Source organism: Hylobates moloch, unplaced genomic scaffold (genome assembly GCF_009828535.3).
Source record: "Hylobates moloch isolate HMO894 unplaced genomic scaffold, HMol_V3 SCAFFOLD_8, whole genome shotgun sequence".
NCBI lineage: Eukaryota > Metazoa > Chordata > Mammalia > Primates > Hylobatidae > Hylobates > Hylobates moloch.
In genome coordinates, this window is record NW_026652283.1 from 34,713,775 (window position 1) to 34,724,107 (window position 10,333).

Here is a 10,333-nt window from a genome sequence, read left to right on the forward strand (position 1 = left end):
GCTGGGACTACAGGCGCCTGCCACCACACCCGGCCAATTTTTTGTATTTTTTAGTAGAGACGGGGTTTCACCGTGGTCTCGATCTCCTGACCTCGTGATCCGCCCGCCTCGGCCTCCCAAAGTGCTGGGATTACAAGCGTGAGCCACCGCGCCCGGCCTGTAAACTCTTAAAGATGCATTCTTGAGAAGGCCCATTCTGAAAAACTAGGGGACACGAGTAGGAGGAGAAAAGGACTGTTGCCTCACAGAAACACTCACCAGTCTCTTCCCTCAGACCCCAAGGTTTCCCTCATGCTCCGGAGGGTGCACCTTGGCTCCTATTGTAGGAAGCAGGTAGAGTCTGGGAATCTTCTAAATTCTGTTTTTGGCAGATAAGGACACCGTGACCTAACCTCAGACAATTAACTTGCCTGAGGTGTTAGGTGATTACAAGGCAGGGTCTCCTGTCTCTCAGACCAACATTTCTCCCACAGGCCTGCTGTAGTCTGCAAGTGAGGTCTCTTGGTCTCAAAGACCTGCCCGTGCCTTTCCACAGTTGTGAGAAAATGTCCGTGGATCTATGTGATGGTGGTGAAAGGATCACACCCCAAGTCTAGCTGTGTAGGGTTCGACTTTGCAACTACAGTGGATTCAGGGAAGGCTCAATTGTTATACAGTTGGGAGTTTAGGGAGGTAATTAAAGGGAATGGAGTTTTGTCTAAGCCAAGAGTGTCACCTCCTTTTCCCTCATACCCTTTATGATGTACCACAGGCACAGATTAAGTTGAGGACAGGAAACCCCCATTAGCAGAGCTCCCTGAGCCCCACTGACTATACTATACCTAGTGCTGACTTGGGGGCTTTTCCGTCATTTGGCACTAGATGGGTACAGAGGGCCTAGGAAGTACCTCTCTCAGGTTTGGCCTAGAGTCGGTGTGCAACTCAGTTTCCTACTTTGCTGTGCAGCCTCTAAACCTTCTTTCCCTCTGCTTTCAAAACCTTCTAGAACAGTCAACTCTAAGCCCTGCTCACTGGACATTTTCTCTCCAAGCTTTTTCCTGGCTCTGGACAGGAATGTTCGAGGTGCCCCATTTACTGGTTTTTGCTCCTTGGCTAATGTCATCATTACTGTTTCAGCCTGCTGTTGGGATCATAATGGTGTTCCTTTAACAGCCTAGAACAGCACACTGTGAATACTGAGCTGCAGAAAGCAGCTTTTGCTGTTCCCCTTCACTTCCTTCCTTACCCTGGGGAAAAACAAGAATTGCATTTCTTTGGCCAGGAAAAGCACCCAGCCCCATCCAGAGGGGAAAACCCTTTGTTTTAAAAACTGAGTACCAGCCTGCGTACCTATCTAGTGAGGCAGCCCAAGCTTGGTTTGGGGGAGCCTCAGTAATAGGATGATGGAGCAGCTATTTTCTTCTCCTACACGTGCACCCCCATCTGTTTGAGATTTCCCTTCCAACTCCAGCTTGGCTGGCAGGCATGTCCCTAAGAAGCTGCAGGCCAAAATGGAGAGAAACTGACTCCCTCCTCCACACATCCTGACTTGCTGCCAATTGCCAGAAAAAGAGGGCAACATTTGGGCATTTACCAGAAGACAAGGATGTGCCTTTTCATTTGTCTTTTTATTTTACATTTAAAAAGTGGTTATTGCTCTAAGTGGATCAGAGGTAAGGACCTCTCCCCTAAGGAGCCTTGGCCTTGCAGCCCATTCAGCAGGGATGGAAGTCACAAGACAATGAGTGGAGCCTCATGCCCTCCCATGAGGAAGCCCTTAGTGTTGCTGACATCTGCCCTTTATCCTGTCTCTCCTCCCCAGTGCTGCCACACTTGGGCAAAGCAGAGTGGTGGCAGACCCAGCCTTGAGAGCTCTTGTAGACCGGAAGGAAGGGGCGGTCATTGGGTGATGGCTTCTGGCTCTCTGGCTTGGGGACCAATGCTCTTATCATTCATTTCAACAAATATTTACTGAGTACCAGGCTTGTGCTAGGTGTGGTTCTCCTACACCCATCCTTGGCCACCAATGGAAGATGCAGAGGTCCACCTCTTCCCATGCAGGCATCTGGCAGCCGTAACTCGTCAGTCCTAGGGAAGAGTCTACCTTCCCTCATCAAGCACCATTTTTTTAAACCAGAAAGGGGCAGTGGAGAGAGAGACCTGTCACCTCACACCACTCAGGCTCTAAGGAAGGACATGAGGACCCTGGGTAACTTTCACGGAACCCTGGGTGAGATGGCAAGATATGAAGACCCCAGAGGCCAGTGGTGGTAGCCAGGGCTGCTCTTCCTGTCCGTGGTGAATGGCTCAGGCCTGCCTTCCAGCAGCTTGTACTCCAGAAGGGGTGTTTTAGTAGCCCCCAGAATGCCAGATGTGATGTGACTTTTCAGTTGTCCAAGCTAGCATTTCTGAAACTCCAAGAGATACTTCGTAAATAAATTGGACCAGTACCTTCCAAACTGACAATCTTACAGTCATAAGGGTCAAAGAAGATAGATGCAGGCAGCCAGCTCAGTCATCGGGGGAATTTCTCTGCCCTCTAGAATGCGGCCTTCTGATTTTTGTTTTCCAAAAGAGACAAACCAGGTAACATCTTACACGCTTGCAAAGGTGTGCATCACACCACAAACATGTCCTTGATGGCTGGATCCAGAAAAGGCTTGATGGCAGCCATGATCCTGCATGGCAGGCAGCCCCACAGCTTCTCTGATGTTCCTTGGTCTGAAAGACACAGCTTGAGTCAGTCCTCGTGCTTGTCATCTCCCAGGGCTTTGTCTGTTTTCTCAAAGAGGAAGCCAGTCCAGGAGAGGCGAGGAGGCAGAAGGCTGTGTCTCATGCAGCTTTGCCTTTTCTAGAATGGGGCCAGGCCTTTTAGTTTTGTGGCTTATTTTAATTTTTTTGCAGAATTTGGGTTTGTAGTTCAGCCTCCTTCATCTGACTAGGGCAAGGAGAAGAGAGAAATGTGCAGCTAGCTGCACCTCCTCCCCACTGCTGCAGTCGTCCCTCTCCCTGTGCCCGTGGGCCTGGGGACCAGCTGAGAAGAAAAATGGAATCCTTCTCCCTGCAGACAGGCAGTCACGCTTCAATGATGTTCACTGAGGGCTTGTTTGGAAACTGGGAGGAAAAAAATGAGAGAAGCGGCCAGGCCTAATTGTGAATAGCCTTCTTGCAAGGCTGGAAACAGGACAGAAGAAGGAAGGGAGGAGCAGCAGGGCTGCAGCCTAAATAAGCCAAGCTCTTGTCCCTTGTGGAAAGAAAAGAGAAGCCCTGCCTGGATGTCTTGTCTTTTTGCCTTTTCAAACCCAGCCTTCAGCTTCACTCAACTGAATGGCCAAGACTGGGTCCTGGGCCCATGGCCCCTGGCACCCAGTCTGCCCCCCGCAGTCATCCCTCTGAGTGCAGCCTCAGCCACTGACATTGTTGAGATGCTTCTGGAGGTGGGGGTTAATAAGAGGCTTCAGGAAAGTGTGCCAGAGAGAGGACAGTAAGCCAGAGGATACAAGGAGATGAGGGAAGAGATGTAGAGAGGGCCAGATGTTGGTTGGATAATCATCATCAGAACCATGAGGTCCTCTCACATTCTCTACTGTCTGTCTTCTTAGCTGCTGAGGGCAAGCACTGAAAAGGTTTTCATATCTGTTTTACAGAAGAGGAAATGAAGGTACAGCGGTAAAGCACCTGCCCAAGGTCACAAGGCACAGCGGGAGCAGGAATGGGCCAGACGCCCCACTCCTATTGTCCCGCGCCAACCAAGAATTCTGCCCTCCCCACTCACTGCTTTTTTTTTTTTTTTCTTCAAATCACCACTGGCCCCTGGCACCCTGCAAAAGGAGAGGATCCAAAATCAACTTGCAGTGTCCCTGTGTCACACAGGCAGCAGCCAAGTCTGGCTCTGCCCAGCTGTCGCCATGCCAGGCCCCGAGCTGACCCCCTCTGCAGTCCAGGGATTACCAGAGCATGAGGCACAGGGTGGCCCACCCAGGCCCAGGTCTTGCCCTCACCTTGCTGCGGAGAAGCCCCCCGCCCTGGTGCTCTGGTGTGCTGGTTTCTGATGCACTCTTGGGTTTTTCCTTGTTGTTATTGGGTTCATTGTCCTTGATGATGTCATACTGGCGGCAGAAGAGGGCGATGACACCTGAGGGGGACAAGTGAGCAGTCAGAGGCCAGGGCCTGGGTTCCTGCCTCCCCTGCTTCTTTCCCACTAGTGCTTGTCAATGGTCTCTCCAGATTGTACCTCACCTGTACTACTGCAGCACCCTCCCTCCGCCCTCTGGCTCCTGTTTTCACCTGTGCCCTCACCAACCACCCCTTTCACTGCTGCTAGGCTGATCTTCCTACAATATGCGTCTGATCATATCTCCTCCCCTCCTTTCCTTTAAACCTCTGACAGCGGCCAGGCGCGGTGGCTCACGCCTGTATTTCCAGCACTTTGGTTTTGTTTTTTGTTTTGAGATGGAGTTTCGCTCTTGTTGCCCAGGCTGGAGTGCAATGGCGCGATCTCGGCTCACCACAACCTCTGCCTCCCAAGTTCAAGTGATTCTCCTGCCTCAGCCACCCTAGTAGCTGGGATTACAGGCATGCGCCACCACATCCGGCTAATTTTGTATTTTTAGTAGAGACGGGGTTTCTCCATGTTGGTCAGGCTGGTCTCAAACTCCCGACCTCAGGTGATCCGCCCACCTTGGCCTCCCAAAGTGCTGGGATTACAGGCGTGAGCCACTGTGCCCGGCAATCCCGGCTCTTTGGGAGGCCAACGTGGGTGGATCACGAGGTCAGGAAATAAAGACCAGCCTGGCCAACATGGTGAAACCCTGTCTACTAAAAATACAAAAATTAGCTGGGCGTGGTGGCAGGCGCCTATAATCCCAGCTACTCAGGAGGCTGAGGCAGGAGAATAGCTTGAACCTGGGAGGCAGAGGTTGCAGTGAGCTGAGATCAGGCCACTGAACTCCAGCCTGGGCAACAGAGAGAGACTGTGTCTCAAAGAAAAACAAACAAATAAACCTCTGACAGCTCCTGTTTTCCTTGAGGGGAAAATAGAAACAATAATAGCATGTGTTGAGCTTGTGCCAGGCCCTGTGCTGTGCACTGACATATTCTATCTCACTTAATCCTCACAACTCTGTGAGGATACCTATTATTATCATTCCCAGGGTACAAGTGAGGACACTGATGCAGAGAGAGTTTCACTAACTTAACTCAAGGTCACACAGTGGCAGAACTAGGACATGAACTCCAGGGCCTGCAGTCTGTTAAATGTTTAGTTTTATCAAACTAATAATACATGAACAGAATGTGTTTTGAAAGTCAGACAGTATTAAGGCAGCCAACTTCAGTCCTTCTAGGTGTTTTCCCAATTTTACCTCTATATTTAGAATGTTATTTCTTGATCTATTTTAGAAATCTGTTGACTTCCAAACATGGTAGATAAAGCATAACAACTTCCTCTACTTCCCTCCCTATTATCCTAACAAAATTACATCACAATTTTGGGTTAATTCGCTATGTTTATATTGTTATGATTATATAAATACTGTCTGTGCCAAATCTAATAATGCACCATAAGCAAACCTCCTCTTTTGTACAACCGTTTGTTTTTCCCTCATTTTTCCAAGTGCCTGTTTTTCTGTGTGCCTAAGGAACATTTTTTTTCCAAATGCTTCTACAATACAGCCTGCCTTTCTCAACCACCATGCTAATAAAGCTTTAGCATGATATTCAAATCCCTCAAAAGACTCCAGTCTGCAGCCTCGCCATCCTTTACTCCCCCACGTTCTACCTTCTCTCTTGGATTGAAGCTGCCCTGAACCAGACCGAGCTTACTTTATTTCTTGAACACACCGTGCCCTGAACACTATTCCTCTTTTGGCTGCCTGGTGAACTCCTATTTATCCTTCAAAGCTCCTCTCTGTGTTTTTCCTGATTTCTAACCCACAGTTATTCCCTCTCCTCTGCTCTCCTACATGGTACTATCATAGCACTCATCATATTGGATTATAGTCAAGTTCAGCCCAAGTAAATGAAAAAGAAAAAAGAAGAGTAAACGAAAAGAAAAAAAAAAAAGTTCAGGCCTGCCTTAGCCCAGACAGTTCTTTGCAAGCAGAGGGGTCTTCTTAGTCATGATTGTAGCACTACTGTTTGGGCTGGAGTGATTGTTCAGTAAATGCTGGTTGAATTGAGTACAAAGATGAATGAAACTTGGCCTTTACCAGCCTGGGCAACATAGCAAGACCCTATCTCTACAAAAAAATAAAAAATTAGCCAGGCATGGTGGCACATGTCTGTAGTCTCAGCTACTCGGGAGGCTAAGGTATGAGGATCACTTGGGCCCAGGAGGTCAAGGCTGCAGTGAGCTGTGATTGCACCACTGCACTCCAACCTGGGTCTCAAAAAACAAAACCTTTGTCTCAAAAAACAAAACAAACAAAAAACTTGGTCTTCATTCTCAGGGAGCTCACAGACCACAGGTAAAGGAGAGACATGAGCCGAACTAACTTACACAGGAAGGGCTAAAGAGAGGAGTGAACAGTATGCAGTAGGGGTGTGGAAGCAGGAGGACCATTCTAATGGATGGATTGAGGGAGTTTTCACGGTGGCTGTCTCACAGCCATGGTGGCTGGGTCTAGAAGGGTGAGTAGGTTAGGAGAATGTCCCCAGGCCAGGCAGTGACTTCCCCTGAGCTTCCCAGGCCTGGACCCCTGGAGGCACAGCACCCCAGAAGAGGAAAAAAAGGCTGTGGCCATGACCAGAGGTAAAAGGCCTGTGGAAGTGTCCAGCCCCAAGAAGCTGAACCTCTTCTGAGGGAGGACAGAGGCAAGTACTCATCTAATCCTATAAGGCAGCTAACAATATGCTGGTTTTTGGTGAAGAGTGAGGTAGAGAAAGGGTCAGATCTGGTTCCCAGAACTGTCATTGGCAGGACTTGGAGACTTTTTACCTTAGAGATGTCCAAACCCCTTACCCTTTTTTTCATGAGAGAAGGGGCTGGTCAGAGTCCTCCATTTCCCAGAGGCTGAGGGAAGAAGAAGGGCTCGGAGGCCAGACTCACCTGCCCACATGAACAGGACCACGACGATGATCAGCACCTCGCCTGTCCTCAGCTGTTGGTTCCTCCCCATCTCTTTCATGGTTACCTCATCTGCAGGGAGAGAGACACTAGATCCAGTGCTCCTTTCCTCCCTCAGCCACTCCTCTAGGGCCAAGCCCAAGACAACAGTGCTGATTTCTACAGGTGCCCACACATCTAACATACATTCTAGAATGCACTGATGGCTACTTGGGGTGGCAGTGATAGGACCGAGTCTAAAGGGAATTTATATGCCCAGCGTCTTGTCAGGGACTAGCGTGAACCCTCTCTCAGGTACTGCTTTACTTGCCAGCAGGGGGTAAGGGGGAGGAGACAGAGCCTTCCTCAAGCCACCCATTGGTCTGGTCCTGACCACCCCCCCCCCCCCCCCCCCATTCCTCTTAACAGTGACCCGGGCCTGCCTTTGTTCTTGGAGGCCATCTTCTCAGCCTCACGCGGGGTCTTGAAGAGCACAGGCTCGCTGGCTGGGCTCTGGCCCTGAATGGAGATGGCCTGCACGTGGACTATGTACTCCGTATCCTCCTCCAGGTCCCAGAGGGCACACGAGCGGGTGGTGGTGTTCACCTCCTGGATGAAGCGCAGCATCCGCACATCCTTCTTCTGCAGACAAGCGCCGGTCACTGCTGTCAACACTCGGTGACCAGCCCCGCTCCTACCCACCTCCCAGTGGTGACAAAGCTTTTACACACACAATCTTCATCATTCCATCACCTCTGCTATCAATTTCTCCGTTTTACAGGGAAGGAAACAGTTCAGAGAGGTTAGGGAAGTTGCCCAAGGCCACACCTCTAGTAAGCACTGGAGCTAGACCCTAAATGCAGATGTCTCTGAGATCAAAACCATGCTCTTAATTTCTATGTTCCACCTGAAAGTTCCTGAACCCTCCCTCACTGACTGATTCTCTTCTAGAGAATTTTCAGATATATGTCTGAATGGGGCCCCAATTTTTAGACATATGTCCAAATTACTGTTCATCTCCCTTGCCCCAAGTTCCTATTTCCTTTCTATTTCTCCATCACCACCACCGCCACACTCCTACCCCCATCTGCCACTACTGTCTTGATGTGTCCTTCCCTCCTAACGACAGTGGAGCATTACCTGCTGGGAGATGGCAAATCCGATGACAACCTCATCCTCCAGAACATCCCAGCTCACCACTGCAGAGTTGGCCTTGAGGTGCCTGACGGTGACGTTCACTGGGGCTGAGGGACTGTCTGGGGGACGGGGAGGCACCTAAGCCTGAGCATCCCCTGTTGTGAGGCCCAGACCCACTGTCTCATAAGTAAGAAGGGGAAACCTGGGGAAGGCCATGCAGGAGGGGAAGGAAGAAACTAAGGCCTCAAGTGGGGTCCAGTGACATGGCTCTCAGCTCTTCTGTGGGTTGAAGAACCAAGCCCAAGAGGCCCCAGGCTCCTCATGACTGGGATGGAAGCCCCTGCTGGCCACAGGCCGGCCCCACGAGGGGTCCAACGCTCAAAGTGATGGGCCTGGGCCGGGGCCCTATCTAAGGGATGGGTGGTTAGAGTTGTGGAGAGAGTTATGTAGGGGACATAGGTGGACAGAAACTGAAGGTTAGCTGATGAAAAGCAGACAAAAGGACTCCCAGTCCACTGCTCCTCTGACAATACTGCCCTGTCCAATGAGTGACCTTGAGCGAAGGAGAAAGACTCAGAGATCGAGAAATATCAGGCTGGGGTGAGCCCTGGACTGGGAGTGAGGAGAACAGAAGTATCCCCAGAACTGTGGTGGCCCAGGCAGAATAAAGCCTGGGGAAGTCTGTGTGAGCCTCTTATCCATGCTCTTCCAGCCCCAAGATGCAGGCGGGGAGGTGGCAGGGGAAGATGGGGTCACTCAGAGCAGGGCCCCTCCATGGTGAGTGGAGAGGAGAGAACAGGTAGGGGAAGAGGATGAATGAGAGATCACTCCAGAAGAGACAGGAGGGAAGTGGAGGTGAGAGTGATAGGGATAGCGCGGGTCAGTGAGGAAAACCATCCAGGAGAGGGGCAGTGCAGTCACATAAGCCTCTGGATCTTCCAAGGGGCAGGTGCAGCACGGGGCAGAGCTGGGCCTGAGCAGCACACCTCGCCCCACAGAGAGTGAACTTGAGACCCAGGGGGCTGGGCCTGGGACCTGAGGGAGACAGAGCCAGACATGGAGAGGGAGGTGGAGAGGACACAGACAGGTGGCGGCAGACACAGAACCAGAGGACAGAGAAGTGGGGCATCTGAGAAAGACAGCTGCGAGAGAGCGCTCCCCGAGCCACGGAGGGAGAGATGAGCCGGGCAGCGGCAGCCAGGAGGGACAAAGAGAGAGTGGCAGGAGAGGCTGGGCAAGGGCGGGCCGGCCCCATGGGGCAGGCCAGACACTGCACCAGCTCAGGGGTGCCGGGGCCCACCCCACGCCCTGCGCTGCGCCCTCAGGTGCCAGCCCCCATCCCCTTCACACGTGCTCCTGCACAGCGGGACCCCATCTGCCCCTGCAGAGTTGGCCTGCAGGGCTTTGAGAGGTCCTGGGGACAAGGAGAGAGGCCCAGGTGGGGGAACTGGTGTCCTCAGCTGCTCCCTGGGCCAAAGAAGGGAGCTAGGGAAGCTGAGGCAAAGACCTGGGGTTAGGGGAATGGGATTAGGGGACTGGGGACCACGAGACCCTAGGAAACCCAGGGCTGAGGTGACAGGGGAGGTTTGGAAACTGAAGGACAGGTCTGGGGGTCAAGGAGGTAGGGAAGATGCTGGGGGCTGGGTTAGGGGAGCAGTGTTTGGGCCGAGACAGGAGTCCCTAGGGGGCAGAGGAAGGACCAGGGGATTCCCAGGTAGCTGGGCTTGAGAGGAGCCTGCCCCGGCGCCGGCCCCCCGCCCCGGGCCCCCTTACCCGCCTGCACCAGCGCGAAGCAGACGCAGCCCAGCCACAGGCGGAGCGCGGCGCGGGCGCGGGGCGGCCAGGCGCTCGGCGACCCGGGGTGCATGGTGGCTCCTCCGGCCGGCAGGCCCGGGGCGGCGCAGGGGGACGCGGCTCCGGTTGTCGCGCCCGCCCGGCCGCTGCGGCCCACCCCCCCGGCCGCCCCCTACGTTCGGCCGGGCAGGACCCGGGGGCGGTGGGGGCCCTCCACTCGGGCCCGGGGGCGGGCCCCCTGGTGAGCCGGAGGGCGCCCCCACTCCCGCCCCCGCTGCCTATTAGGTCCGCTGCCGGGGAGGAAGGGGCTTCGCGGACCCACGGCTCCTACCCTCTCACCGAGCGGGAGCCCAGCGGGGTTCTCCGCGCCCCCGCCGC

The 10,333-nt window shown here is 53.0% G+C and overlaps 1 protein-coding gene across 3 annotated transcripts; it reads right to left on the bottom strand.

Moving 5' to 3' along the window:
* Positions 1 to 1,535: 1,535 nt before the first annotated feature.
* On the bottom strand, positions 1,536 to 10,075 carry FNDC5 (fibronectin type III domain containing 5). 3 transcript variants are annotated; one of them, XM_032160116.2, is made up of 6 exons: positions 9,935 to 10,075; positions 8,165 to 8,280; positions 7,468 to 7,666; positions 7,028 to 7,117; positions 3,981 to 4,114; positions 1,536 to 3,093 (listed from the first exon to the last, which is right to left on the bottom strand). In XM_032160116.2, exons 1-6 carry the CDS (start codon positions 10,026 to 10,028, stop codon positions 3,055 to 3,057), a joined length of 672 nt encoding a protein of 223 aa, XP_032016007.1. In that variant the 5' UTR covers positions 10,029 to 10,075; the 3' UTR covers positions 1,536 to 3,054. The 3 variants fall into 3 exon arrangements, with proteins under 3 accessions (XP_032016007.1, XP_032016009.1, XP_032016006.1); XM_032160118.2 differs by having other exon boundaries at positions 3,085 to 3,615; XM_032160115.2 differs by having other exon boundaries at positions 3,085 to 4,114.
* Between the last annotated feature and the right edge of the window lie 258 nt (positions 10,076 to 10,333).